General features: G+C 43.4%; 1 protein-coding gene across 1 annotated transcript; it reads right to left on the bottom strand.

Moving 5' to 3' along the window:
- Nucleotides 1–11,405: 11,405 nt before the first annotated feature.
- LOC144605388 (putative G-protein coupled receptor 25) lies at nt 11,406–12,503 on the bottom strand. Its single transcript, XM_078420558.1, has one exon. The coding sequence runs from the start codon at nt 12,501–12,503 to the stop codon at nt 11,406–11,408; it is 1,098 nt and encodes a 365-aa protein (XP_078276684.1).
- Between the last annotated feature and the right edge of the window lie 3,051 nt (nt 12,504–15,554).

Genomic DNA, 15,554 nt, shown 5'->3' on the forward strand with positions numbered 1-15,554 from the left:
GATTTAGAGAAATTATTTTTCAAAACTGTTATTTATTCTGATCTAAGATAGACACAAAATGCTGGAGTAACTCAGTGGGATAGGTAGCATCTCTGGAGATAAGGAATGGGTGGCGTTTCGGGTCTGAAGAAGTGTCTCGACCAGAAAATGTCACCCATTCCTTCTCTCCAGAGATGCTACGCGTCCCGATGAGCTACGCCAGCATTTTGTGTCTATTTCAGTGTTACCCAGCATCCACAGTTCCTTTAGTAGGAAAGAAAACTGCAGATGCTGGTTTAAATCGAAGGTAGACACAAAATGCTGGAGTAACTCAGCGGGCCAGGCAGCGTCTCTGGAGAGAAGGAATGGGTGACGTTTCGGGACGAGACCCTTCTTCAGACTGAACTTTTCCAGTTCATTCCTACACACTTATTCTGACTTGTTGATCGCAGTGTCCGGGAGTTTATATTTCAGGAAACCTTGATTGAATGGATAGGCTGTTGGCAAGTGGAGTTTAAGGTGAGTTTATGGACTTTGGGAGAAGGTTGTGACAGGTGGACATCTCAATGGAGAGCGATTAGAAATGAGAGCAATGCAGACAGATCGAGGTGGCTTTCTTATCTCTGGCCTTTGTTCCAAACGTCTGCCTGTCACAAAATCCCCCTCACCTGTGTCAACCTATTACCTGCCATGCCTTGTCCTGCCTCTCCCCTTTTCCAGCTTTCTTCTCCCCCCGTAAAACCACTGAAGAAAGGTCTCGAGCCGAAACGACCTATCCATGTTCTCCAGAGACGCTGCCTGACCCGCTAAGTGACTCCGGCACTTTGTGTTCTACATATACATTAAATCAAACAGCTTCAAAAATATTAAGTTAGTTAGTTTAGTCTATTGTCACGTGTACCGAGCGAGGTACAGTGACAAGCCTTTGTTGCGTGCTAACCAGTCAACAGAAAGACAATACATAATTGCAATCGAGCCATCCACAGTATACAGATACAGGATAAAGGGAATAATGTTTAGTGCAAGATAAAGTACAGTAAAGTCCAATCAAAGATAGTCTGACGGACTCCAGTGAGGTAGATAGTAGCTCAAGACTGCTCTCTAGTTGTTAGTAGCAGCAGTCCTGAGCTACTTTCTACTTCATTGGAGACCCTCAGTTAATGAACAATAATTTATTCAGAATAAAACATTTATACAAATCAGAAACTGTGCATAAAACGTTAGACATTTTCAGTGTCTGTACATTCCACAGAGTCATACTCAGTGGTGTTCACATCTAACTTTAAACAAAACACCCTTGCCACTCATGTGGCCCCCCTGGTTTGATATCCCCTCCCTTGTTTGAAGGGTGTCCCCACCGGACTCTGCCCCTCAATGTCCAGCAGTGGAAGGACCCGAGGCTGTGGTCTTCCCCCACAGAGCCTTGGCGTTGGCTGCGTCGAGCTTCAACGCGTTCCTCAGCACGTACTCCTGTAGTCCCACTGAGGAAGGGGATGGGAAAGTGGGATAACGTAGAGCCAGTGTGAACGGGTGATCGATGGTTGGCGTGTACTCGATGGGCCGAAGGACTTGTGTCTCCAAACTGAAAGGAAACTCAGCTGTTCATTTGACCATATCACATACAGCGAATTTATATAAGAGTCACCAAAGCTGTTTTAGAGTCATAGGGTCATAGAGTCACACAGCGTGGAAACTGGCCCTTCGGCCCAACTTGCCAACGTTGACCAGCATGTCCCATCTACACTAGTCCCACCTGCCTGCATTGGCCCATACCCCTCCAAACCTATCCCTTTCCATGTACCTTTTGCTATGTTTTCTAAACGTTGTGACTGTTCTGCTCAAGCATTCAGGTCCTGACACCTGCGGTGATTAATTCATGACCAGTTCCAGGCTAACATGCTGACACGATGACCAGTATTGATAATCCATCTGAAGAAGGGTCCCGACCCGAAACATCATCTGCCCAATCCCCTATGCAGATGTTTTTATTTTTTAATTTCAAAAATAAAACTTTATTCAGAATAAAAAATGTAAAAACTGGAAAAAAAGCAAAAACTGCAAAAAAAAATCAGACATTTTCAGTGTCTGTATATTTAACAGAGTTATACTCAGTAGTTTTCGCACCTAGCTTTAAACAAAACAAAACACCCTTGCCACTCTTGTGGCCCCTGGGGTGATATCCCCTCCCTTGTTTGAGGGGTGTCCCCAATGTCCCTCTAACCCTCAATGTCCAGCAGCAGAAGGACCCTAGACTGTGGTTCTCTGCCACATATCCTTGGCGTTGGCTGCACCAAGCTTCACTGTGTCTCTCAGCACGTACTCCTATAGTCCTACTGTGTTCCTCCAGCAAGTTGTGAGCGTTGGTGGCAGATAGTTGAGAGCGATGATTATTTTCTCTCCCTTCAGCTCAGGAATTTTGGTCACACAAAGTGCATTTCCCACCCAATACTCCGACAAGGACAATTCACCACTCATCAAGAGTCGAGTCTGAAGGAGGATCCCAACCCGAAACGTCACCTATCCATGTTCTCCAGTGATGCTGCCTGACCTGCTGAGTTCCTCCAGCACTTTGTCTTTCCTTGGTAAACCACCATCTGCAGTTCCTTGTTTCAGACATCAACCGTTGTTTGTTTCTGGTCTTCAGAATACATTTTAAAATATATAGAACAGCACTTCTAAGGACACTTTACAAGTAGATGGATAGGAGAGGTTTCGAAGGATATCATATCATATCATATCATATATATACAGCCGGAAACAGGCCTTTTCGGCCCACCAAGTCCGTGCCGCCCAGTGATCCCCGCACATTAACACTATCCTACACCCACTAGGGACAATTTTTACATTTACCCAGCCAATTATCCTACATACATGTACGTCTTTGGAGTGTGGGAGGAAACCGAAGATCTCGGAGAAAACCCACGCAGGTCACGGGGAGAACGTACAAACTCCTTACAGTGCAGCACCCGTAGTCAGGATCGAACCTGAGTCTCCGGCGCTGCATTCGCTGTAAAGCAGCAACTCTACCGCTGCGCTACCGTGCCGCCCAATATGGACCAAATGTGGGCAGGTGGGACTAGCACAGATCGAGCATTTTGGTCGAAATGAATGAGTTGGACCAAAAGACCTGTTTCTATGCTGTAAGACTCTATAACTTTACCAGACCCCATGCTCAAGGGCTGATCTAGCATATTATCCAATCTGATCATGACATCTTCTCCCAGTAACAAAATGGCCCGGTGTTTTAACAATTAATAAGTGATTTTGAATTGAGGATATAAGAAACAGCAGATGCTGGAATCGTAAAACAAAATACAAAGTGATATGTGAACTCAACAGGTCAGGCAGCATCTGTGGAAGGAATGGACAGATGACATTTCGGGTCGGGACCCTTCTTCAGACTGTATCGAATTAGTTGGACATGCTCAGCATTAAGTTTATGACAGAGTTCTTTGACAACTGTACTATATACACAACTTTCATAAGTTCATACTTTCATAAGTTCATAAGTTACAGGAGCAGAATTTGACCATTCGGCCCATTAAGTATACTCCGCCATTCAATCATGGCTGATCTCTCTTTCCCGCTCAACCCCATTCTCCTGCCTTCCCCCTAGATCCCCTCACACCCATACTAATCAAGGAATTAGAAATTTTCTATCAAGACACATCTGTCCTGTCATTTTTATGACCATTACATTTTATTGTACATTTGCATTTATTAAATGAATACACCTTACTGCTTTTCCAATGCAAGTATATTATTTAGATTTGTGAATTTGATTGATTGATTGAAAGATCCAGCATTGCAACAGGCCCTTTGCCCACTGAGTCCAGGCCAACCATCGATCATAGAACACGAGTTCTACGTTATCCCACTTTCATATCCACTCACTGCACTCTATGGGCAATTTTACAGAGGCTCAATTAACCTACAAACCCTCACGACTTTGAGGGATGTGGGAGGAAGCCGGAGCACCCGAAAGAAACCCACGTGGTCACAGGGAGAAGGTGCAAACTCCACACATAGACAGCAACCAAGGCCATGATCAAACCCGGGTGTCTGGCTCTGTGAGGCAGCAGCTCTACCAGCTGCGCCACTGTGCCACTCACATTTTAAAAAGATTTAACGGACGTCTGAAGAAGGGTCTCGACCCGAAACGTCACCCATTCCTTCTCTCCAGAGATGCTGCCTGACCTGCTGAGTTAATCCAGCTTTTTGTGTCTATCTTCGGAAGGTCTGACAGTTCTTGTCAGTATCTAAAGTTTTAGTAAATTTGTCGAATTTATTAAATTATTTTGACATCATGTGCGAGAAAATGGCTGGTACAATGTGTTAATAGTGTGCAATGTCGGACTGGTATGAAATGCCTGATCCTCGTGTAATTAATGGTGTGTATTTAAAATGCATTAACGTTGCATTGAATGTACATAACCACCAGATAGCAGCAGAGAGCAACTGGTCTGAAGAAGGGCGTCGACCCGAAACGTCGCCCATTCCTTCTCTCCTGAGATGCTGCCTGACCTGCTGAGTTACTCCAGCATTTTGTGAATAAACTGGTCAACATAAGTCAGGCAATCCAGATCAAAGGTTCTTAAACCTTTTGATGTGACCACGCAAAAGCAATGGGCCGAACGGCTCAGATCACAGTGACTGTCGGCACCCACCCTATGCTTGCATGAAACATTTGCAGCCAGTGTCACCCAGACAGTAAGAATGTGCAGGGAGGAACTGCAGATGCTGGTTTAAGCCGAAGATGGACACAAAAAGCTGGAGTAACTCAGCGAGTCAGGCAGAATCTCTGGAGAGAAGAAAATTCCTTTTCTCCAGAGATGTTGCCTGAGCCGCTGAATTACGCCAGCTTTTTGTGTCCAGACGGTAGGAGGTCAGCTAACTACTGTCTAGCTAACAGGAGGATATCTAACCAACAACTCTCCCCATCTCTCCCCCCCCCCCTTCTCTATGCCCCAGCTGGATATGCACTAATTTCTCCAACTATCCTGCCCTCCTTTTTGCTTTTACCCCATCTCCTTCCACCAGGGTTGCCAACTGTCCCGTATTAGCTGGGACATCCCGTATTTTGGGCTAAATTGGTTTGTCCCATGTTGGTAGGATTGTCAACTTCCTCACTCACAAATAAGGGACAAAGGGTGACGTCACCACCCAGCACCCCACGTGACCTCACCCAGCCAGCGGCCATGTGCGCCCGCAGTTGCAGTTGCCTATATAGAAGGGTTTCGACCTAAAACGCCACCTATCCATTCCCCCCACAGATGCTACCTGACCCTCTGAGTTCCTCCAGCACTTGGTGTTTTGCAAAACATGGTGAAAACTGGTTGCTCCTGTAGCTTTGGAAACAGAACATTTTGGAAATAATTCACATTTTAAAACTCTTTTGAACCCTGTTTTCCAGTTGCGCATTTCTTATCTACAATAATCAATTCTGAATATTTTTAAGATAAGAATCTGCACAGAGCAGCATATACAAGCAATGCACCTGTTTGTGTGATGTTATTTGCAACATAGATAAGTATTGGTAAAATATGTTGTCTTTATGTTGCCGTTACCTAACAAGATCGTTTGCTGAAGAGGTTCAAATTCAAAGTGTGTTTTGGAAGATTATGGATTCAAAATTGACGTGATGATCAACATTAAATCAACCAGAGAGTAGACACAAGGACCCGCAGATGCGGCAATCGTGCGTAGAACACAGTAACTCAGTAACTGGGTCAGGCAACATCTCTGGAGAACAAAGACAGGTGACGTTTCGGGTCAGGAAACTTTTTCAGACTCCAATTTTTCGGGTTGGAACCCTTATTCAGACAGAAGATGGGTCCCTATCAGAAGCAACGCCTACCTGTGTTCTCCAGAGATGCTGCCTGACCCCCTGAGTTACTCCAGCACTCTGTGTTCTACATATACATTAAATCAATCAGCTTCAAATAACATAAAAAACTTTCTGGGTGTGACCAAGCTTGAAACTAACAGTGACTGCAATTTTTCTTTCTTTTACTTGTTAGGACTTTAAAAATACATCAAAATCATGCCCTCCATAATTTGCACATGACAGTTGCTACTAAATTTGCATCAGTAACGCTTTTAGTTCTAGAAATAAATAAGCTATGTAAACCATGGCTTTTGTGAAGTAAATCAGCATAGAAACAGGCTCTACAGGGTAAAGGCATTCATTCAATGTGTAATTTCCAGTAAATTCCACTGGCCATTGTTTACTGACTGTGCTGATTAAGCTTAGTTTAGAGATACAGCATGGAAACAGGCCCATCGGCCCACCGAGACCATGCCGACCAATGATCAGCCTTTCACACTAGTTCTATGTTATCCCATTTTCTCATCCATTCCCTAAACACTAGGGGCAATTTACAGAGGCCAATTAACCTACAAACCTGCACGTCTTTTTGATGAGGGAGGAGACTGGAGCATGCAGAGAAAAACTACGCAGTCACAGGGAGAACGTGCAAACTCCACACAGACAGCGCCCAAGGTTGGGATCAAATCCAGGTTTCTGGTGCTGTGAGGAGTGGGAAGAAGAAGGAATGACAGGAGCGGGAGAAGTCTTTGATGAAGAAGAAACAACTTTTATAACTCCAGAGACTAAATCTTTGTCTACACTATAGTAATTTATTAACTTTATTTATATGCTGTAACTGTAATTCTTTTTTGTGCACAATCCGCAGGCATTGCCACTTTCATTTCACTACACATCGTGTATGTGTATGTGACAAATAAACTTGACTTGACTTGACTTGAGAAATAAGGAAGTGCAGATGATGGTTTAAAAAAGTAGACACAGAGTGCCGGAGCAACTCAGTGGGCCAGGCAGCATCTCCAGAGAACATGGATAGATGACGTTTTGGGTCAGAACCTTTCTTCAGACTGACAGTAGGGGTTGGGGGGAGCTGGAAGCAAGAAAAGGACAAAGGGCTGGCAACAGATGACCTCAGGCAGGGAGGTTCCCTGATGGGCCAATTGTTGGCTAGGGTCAGAGTGATCCAAAGAAGGATACATAATTGAAAAGCGCAACTACTGTAGTTAACGGAATCAGTGTAGGAAGAGGGGGCAAGGGAGGGGAAACCGGGGGGAAGGGGTGTATGTAGAAGTGACCTAAAATTAATGAATTCAACGTTCAGATATATCTCATTGAGGAACACAAGGTGCTGGAGTAACACAGCGGGTCAGGCTGTATCTCTGGAGAATGATGTTTCAGGTTAGAACCCTTCTTCAGACCTAAGTTTCTAAGTTGCTAAATATTTTTCATTGTTTTTTCCAAATCACGGACCTTGATTCTCACTGCCTCATACTGAGGATTAGTCATTTCATCTCCTGGTGGTTTTCAAACACTTACCTCCACATCTTTATACGAACTTCTGAACTTGCAGAATGAGTCACCATTTTGGCCCTCCGTACTCTAGTTTCCTCTTATCATTTCAACCGTTCAAACTTGCATTTCATCTAATGCACTGATAAATCTTTTTAACCTCAAGTTTTAAATGTTATTCGTTACTCTTTCTTTGACGGAGAACTTAAGTTCCAACGTAAATTTCCTTCTCTTTTGTTTAATTTAGTTTAGCTTTAGTTTAGAGATGCGGTGTGGAAACAGGCCCTTCGACCCACCAAGTCCGTGCTGACCTGCGATCACCCATACACTAGTTCTATCCTACACAATGGGGACAATTTGCAGAAGCAAATTAACCTACAAACATGCACGTCTTTTGGATGTGGAAGGAAAGCGGAGAACCCGGAGGAAACCCACGCGGTCCCAGAGGGAACATGCAAACTCCACACAGAATGGCACCCACAGTCAGGATTGAACCAGGGTCTCTAGCGCTGTGAGGCAACAACTCTACCGCTGTGTCACCTGTGTCTCCCCGATTTTATTGACCTGTTTACTTGCGGAATGCCACATATTCTCACTAGTACTTCTGGGTATCAGATGGAAAATGATTTCAGTGCTTATTCTTAACACTGGTTATATTCAGAAGGTTATATTCACGGTTACATTTATAATGATATCAAAGGTGGTGACAGTGTGAATGCTTTGTGGATGTGAATAGCACTCTTTGCATTAATATTAGTTAATTCCTTATGACAACAAAGTTTCTCTTTCTAAAGAGTCTCTCTCAAATTACACTGTCACAGAAAGATTAATTGATTTTGAAAAATATAGAAACTGCTAAAGCAGGTAAGATAGCTGATGCTGTATTTATCTATTGATCAAAGACAACAAACTCAGCCAGTCAGGCAGCATCTATGGAGAATATGGATATGCAACGTTTTGGGTTAAGACCCTTCTTCGGATGGGGAGAACATAAAAATTCTGTACAGACATCAAGTGAAGTCGGGATTGAACCCGGATCTCCGGCGCTGTAAATCAGCAGCTCCAACGCTGCGCTACCATGCCGCCCTAAGATGAAGTTTTCTTTCTCAGAGACTTTCAGGGTGTGCTCTGTCACTCTTGTAACAAAAACCCTTGTTCTCAACATGGGGAAGAACAGATGGTTCCAAAAGCAGAGTCAACTGTAGTTTGTAGGCCTGGGTAGAATTGTGGGCTTAGTAATTATACAAGTGCATTCTGTGAGCCTGTTGGACTCCCCGAACATTGGGAACATGTTTCCTGCCTCTAACATGTCCAACCCCTTAATAATCTTATACGTTTCGATAAGATCCCCTCTCATCCTTCTAAATTCCAGTGTTTACAAACCTAGTCGCTCTAGTCTTTCAACATATGACAGTCCCGCCATTCCGGGAATTAACCTAGTAAACCTACGCTGCATGCCCTCAATAGCAAGAATATCCTTCCTCAAATTTGGAGACCAAAACTGCACACAGTACTCCAGGTGCGGTCTCACTAGGGCCCTGTACAACTGCAGAAGGACCTCTTTGCTCCTATACTCAACTCCTCTTGTTATGAATGCCAACATTCCATTGGCTTTCTTCACTGCCTGCTGTACCTGCATGCTTCCTTTCAGTGACTGATGCACTAAGACACCCAGATCACGTTGTACGTCCCCTTTTCCCAACTTGACACCATTCAAATAATAATCTGCCTTCTTATTCTTACCACCAAAGTGGATAACCTCACACTTATCCACATTAAACTGTATCTGCCATGCATCCGCCCACTCACACAACCTGTCCAAGTCACCCTGCAACCTCATAGCATCTTCCTCACAGTTCACACTGCCACCCAGCTTTGTATCATCGGCAAATTTGCTAATGGTACTTTCAATCCCTTCATCCAAGTCATTGATGTATATTGTAAATAGCTGCGGTCCCAACACCGAGCCTTGCGGTACCCCACTAGTCACTGCCTGCCATTCTGAAAGGGACCCATTTATCCCCACACTTTGCTTTCTGTCTGTCAACCAACTTTCTATCCATGTCAGTACCCTACCTCCAATACCATGTGCTCTAATTTTGCCCACCAATCTCCTATGTGGGACCTTGTCGAAGGCTTTCTGAAAGTTGAGGTACACCACATCCACCGGCTCTCCCCTGTCAATTTTCCTAGTTACATCCTCAAAAAATTCCAGTATATTAGTCAAGCACGATTTCCCCTTCGTAAATCCATGCTGACTCGGAACGATCCTGTTACTGCGATCCAAATGCTCCGCAATTTCGTCTTTTATAATTGACTCCAGCATCTTCCCCACCACTGATGTCAGACTAACTGGTCTATAATCTCCCGTTTTCTCTCTCCCTCCTTTCTTGAAAAGTGGGATAACATTAGCTACCCTCCAATCCACAGGAACTGATCCTGAATCTATAGAACATTGAAAAATGATCACCAATGCGTCCACAACTCCCCTCAGTCGTTAAGAGAATGCTGCTATAGAAAGTAGTTCCTGACAAGTTGTTGTCACCTTTTAGAGTTGAAGTATGTGTGAGACTCAGTGTTTATATGTTGTTTGCTGCTGGTTATAGATTTAAGTGTGGTTTTACTGTGGTTTTACTGTTCAGTTAGTTTATTTTAGAGATAAAATGCGGAAACAGGCCCTTCGGCCCACTGAGTCCGCCCCGAGCAGCGATCATCCCATACTCTAGCACTATCCTGCACACTAGGGACAACTTACAATCTTTACCAAAGTCAATTAACCTACAAAGCTGTACATCTTTGGGATGTGGGAAGAAACTGGAGCACCTATGGAAAATCCGCGCGGTCACTGGGGAATGTATAAACTACGTACAGAAAGCATCCATAGTCAGGATCGAACCCGAGTCTCGGCGCTGTAAGGCTGCAACTATACTGCTGTGCCACTCTACCACCCCAATTGTTTTAATAAATGTGTCTTTCCTGTTCCTTTGATATTATCATATCATATATATACAGCCGGAAACAGGCCTTTTCGGCCCTCCAAGTCCGTGCCGCCCAGTGATCCCCGTGCATTAACACTATCCTACACCCACTAGGGACAATTTTTACATTTACCCAGCCAATTAACCTACATACCTGTACGTCTTTGGAGTGTGGGAGGAAACCGAAGATCTCGGAGAAAACCCACGCAGGTCACGGGGAGAACGTACAAACTCCTTACAGTGCAGCACCCGTAGTCAGGATCGAACCTGAGTCTCCGGCGCTGCATTCGCTGTAAAGCAGCAACTCTACCGCTGCGCTACCTACCACACCACACTCCATATTACTTGAGTGTTCTTCATCCATCACTGATCTGAATCCTTGAAACCTGCTTAAATCTCGTCTACCTCCACACCACACTCCATATGCCACCCAGCCTGCCTACCCTCCCCTGTGAACCCTCTTATCACTGGTTCATCTGATATGGTTTCAAGAGTGCCTGAGAAGTAGAAGAAAAAAAACAAGAAGAAAAAGCGGTTGTCTGATGAAAAAAATGTACTTTTATTTAATTCAGTTTAAAAGATAAATGACACATGGCAAGAAAGAAACTCCAATTTTAAATTCAACAAAGTAGTAGAATTACTTGCATTTATAGATTAGCAATCCAGGAGCTCAAATGTGACTCATAAGATCATTCAGACTAACCAAAGCTTTAGATATCTTCACGGTTGTATTCACAGTTAGAGAGTGGCATGAAGATACTTCAAATGTCTCTGCAAAAGTCACAAAGTACGGAGATTTATAGATTTTTTCTTAAGATGGCACCAAACAAGGCGACACTTTGTGTGCCAGTCTCAGAAGTGGATCTGCGATCATTCGTTTCAAAGGTCCACTCTTTTAAATCTTTATTTCAACAGCCCTTTATACCGTATCTGTGCACTGTGGACGGCTTAATTGTCATCATGTATCGTCTTTCCGCCGACTGGATAGCGCGCAACAAAAAGGCTTTTCACTGTGCCTCATTACACATGACGATAATAAACTAAACTAAACTAATCTTCGGCTTTGGTAAGTCTGCATGCTTTTTAACGAAAGGCTTTATTTGTGCATCTCCTCAGTTGATGCAGTAAGGCTTAGAGTTTGCACTTTCTGCAAAGGTGCTGCTTTCTGTGGGTATTGACTGGGAGCCAAAACTGTTACTTCTCTTCCTGAGGCTGCCAAAGACACAAGTAGACAGGCGGCTGGTTCTCAACCTGAAATTCTGGTCAAGAAGAGCGTAAATGATTGGGTTCATGCAGCTGTTAATGAAGGCCAAGCAAGAAGCGATGGCCAATCCACGTGAGATGATAGCCCGGCAAGATGGGTCTACCTCCTTGAATTGCAAGCTCAGATCGATAGCCTTGAAAATATTAAAGGGTAACCAAGACAGAACAAACCCAGACACGATGGCAAGGATGATTTTCCAGGAGTTCTCTCTTCTCTGGAGAGGTTTCTTGCTGTGAACATAATGGTCCCTTAGTCTGTCAAGTATGGAGCAGTAACAAAACAGGATGACAACAATAGGCAGTACGAACGTCAGGCAGATAACAATCAGGCTAAACCCTCGGTAGAAATGAGAAGTCGAGTCCTCCTTGCAGTAGGTTGCGTCCAGTTGATGAAGTTGTCTGAAGTAGGCGGAAGGAATGGCAAGCACCATGGACGTGACCCAGACCGCAACACTGATTTTCATGGAGTAGTTCTGAGTCCTGATGTGTTTGAAGTCCAACTGTTTAACGATAGACAGGTACCGGTCTATACTCAAGCAGGTGAGGAAAAAGATGTTGGAGTACTTGTTGACGGCAATGATGTAGCTGCTAAGTTTGCAGAGGTCTTTGCCAAAGCTCCACTGGTGACCGCGGGCAGCTGAGGCCCCCCATAGGGGCAAACTGAAGACGAATATCAGGTCTGCAATGGCCAAGTTGATCACGTAACTGTCCACCAATCTCCTCCGCCTCTTCTCTTTGAAGGACATGATCAGAATGACAAATACATTTCCCAACGAACCAACAATGAAGATCACATAGTAGAGGACTGAGATCCAGATATTTAGCAGAGGTAACTCCTCGTACAGACAGAAATGTCCATTTATGTCATCGACATAATCATAATCAGAATCAGTAGTTTCAAAAGATGGATAGGCATCGCTCTGGTTGAAATATTCTTCAGTGGGCATCTTCGTTCAATTTGTTGCAAGTTTACTCTCCACTTTGAGTGTAAGATTTCGATGAACAACGAATATCAGCGATTTCCTTGAATTCGCCCCACAGAGGTGAAACAGAACAGTTTTTTTGAAGTGCAGCGATCCTTTCAGAGCTACTATGTCAGGCTGATCTTGAGAAGTGAAGTAAAATCTAAAGGATCGAGCTGGCTTTTTAAAGTCGTTTCAATCTAACCACGCTGATGCTGTTTACACCACACATGTATCAGAAGAGGCTCGGCTATGCAGGATGTGTCAGTAAACCAAAGGGAAGGGGCACTTCAGCAATTAAGACACACACTTCATTACATTAATTTCTTTCACTTCTTTATAGATATTCAACTCAAAGCTAACTTTTGTTGAGCAATTGTTTATATGGGCCAAATTTAAAATGGGACTACAGATTTAACGAATTATTTTAAAAATAAACTAAAAGGAAATATTACATTTTGAAGGGTATGGAGGAATTGCTTCAGTCAGAGGACAGTGGTGACCCTGTGGAATTCATTACCACAGATGGCTGTGGAGTTAAAATCAATGGATATATTTTTAAGGTGGAGATTGATAATTTTTTGATTAGTACGGGGGTCATGAGTTTTGTGAAGTAGGCAAGAGAATGGAGTTAAGAGGGAATGATAGTTCAGCCATGATTTAATAGTAGAGAGACTTGATGGGTCAAATGGCCTAATTCTGCTCCTTTAATTTATGAACCTTATTATGCCCCCAACTTAAGCTGGAAAGAGGTGCAGGGAAGATTTACGAGGATGTTGCCAGGACACGAGGGACTGAACTATAGGGAGAGTGATCTTATGGAAGTGTATAAAATCATGAGGGGAATAGATCAGGTAAATGCACAATCTTTTACCCAGGGTAGGGGAATTAAGAATCAGAGGACGTAGGTTTACCGTGAGAGTGGAAAGATTTAACAGGAACCTTAAGGGCAAACATTTCACCTGAGTTATTAGGTGTATGGAATGAGCTGCTGGAGGAAGTAATTGTGGCAGGTACTATAACAGCATTTAAACAACATTGTGACAGGTAAATGGATAGGAAAGGTTTAGATGGATATGGGGCAAATGTGAGGAGGATCATACGAGGAATTTGATTTGCCATACCGTCATACCAAAAAAGCAACAAAACACGCAACCACATAAAAATTTAATATAAACATTCATCACAGTGGTTCTTCCGCATTCCTCACTGTGATGGAAGGCAATAAAGTCTTGTCTTCTTTCCTCCTTTTCTTCCGCAGTCGGGGGAGTCGAACCATCCACAGTCGGGGCGATTGAAGCTCCCACAGCCAGTGATCGATGCTCCCACGTCAGGGACCGCGAGAGGCCGCCAGCTCCACGATGTTAGGCCGCAGTGCAGACGGAGATACGATACGGAAAAAAGTCGCATCTCCGTCATGGGAAGAGATTTAAACAGTTCCCCCACCCCCCACATAATACAAAACTAAAGATACACTAAAACAACATTTAACTACAGACTAAAAAACAACAAAGAGAGAAAGGGACGAAACAGACTGTTGGCGAGGCAGCCATTGTACGGCACCACCCGATGGAGTGAGTCCCACCTGCCTGCCCCACCTGCATTAGTCCCACTACTTGTGTTTGGCCCATATCCCTCTAAACTCATCCTATCCATGTATCTGTCCAAATGTTTTTAAACATTGCGATAGTACCTGGCTCAACCACCTCCTCCAGCAGCTCGTTCCATACATCTACCACCCTTTGTGTAAAAAAAGATAAATCTTTCTCTATAAGACAGAGATAAATCTTTCTCCTATAAATCTTTCTCCTATAAATCTTTCTCCTATAAATCTTTCTCTCCTCACCTTAAACCTATGTCCTTGGTTCTTGATTCCCTTACTCTGGGTAAAAGACTCCGTGCATTCACCCTATGTATTCCTCTCTTGATCTCACAGACCTGTATAAGATCAGCCCTCATCCGCCTGCACTCCAAGGAATAAAGTCCTAGCCTGCTCAACCTCTCCCTACAGCTCAGGCCCCCAAGTCGTAGCAACATCCTCGTAAATCTTCTGTGTACCCTTTTCAGTTTAACGACATCTGTGCACAGACATGATTGGAATATGGCTGCAAATCTCAAGAAATGATACAAATAATTCTATAGTTATGCTATAGTTATTTACAGTGAAAAGTGACAGAATAAAACCTCATAACCACTGCACGCAGATAAGGTGCCAAGATGCAGTTATCTGTGGTCATGACTGCAGTTTGGTACTAACATTTAAATATTTGCACCATGCATTATTTTAACCCTTGACTTGTTGACTTGTTCACAAATAGTTTTGCTCATTCGGTAGAAATGACCTTATAAGCATTTATATGTCTTCAAGAAGGATCGCGACCCGAAAGGTCACCCATTCCTTCTCTCCAGTGATGCTGCCTGTCCCACTGAATTACTCCAGCATTTTGTGTCTATCTTCTGTCCTTATAAGCACATTGGTTAAATCTGTTTATTGTTGCCTTCTATCATATAAAATCAGTGTCTTATCTGCGTACATAATACTAAAAAAACAAAAAACTATTATTAATATTAGTATGCAAATTTTAAATGTATTTACTTGCTTATGAAGAACAACTCTGAATACTTGTGTAGGAACTGCAAATGCTGCTTTATACCGAAGACCGACAAAAAGTGCTGGAGACAAGGAATTGGTGACTTTTTGGGTCTGAAATGTCACCTATTCCTTTTCTCCAGAGATGCTGCCTGACCCGCTGAGTTACTGCAGCACTTTGTGTCTAACTCTGAATACTTTCTTAATGACATAAAACTAGAAGCCTGGTTCAGTTCAGTTCAGTTTAGTTTAGTTTAGTTTATTGTCAAATGTACCGAGGTACAGTGAAAAGCCATGTTTAGTTTTGAGATACAGCATGGAAGCAGGCCCTGACCCACTGAGTTACTTTGTGTCTTTTATTGTTCCAGATCTGACTATGCCTTCTTTCCCATCAGAACAGGAACATACTCATTAAGAAAGCACACTTCCAAAATCCTTTTTCTGCT

Source organism: Rhinoraja longicauda, chromosome 24 (assembly GCF_053455715.1).
Source record: "Rhinoraja longicauda isolate Sanriku21f chromosome 24, sRhiLon1.1, whole genome shotgun sequence".
Taxonomy (NCBI): Eukaryota; Metazoa; Chordata; class Chondrichthyes; order Rajiformes; family Arhynchobatidae; genus Rhinoraja; species Rhinoraja longicauda.

Bases quoted from the DNA above. Each gene is read 5' to 3' on its own strand.
- LOC144605388 (XM_078420558.1), bottom strand. From the start codon at position 12,503: ATGCCCACTGAAGAATATTTCAACCAGAGCGATGCCTATCCATCTTTT.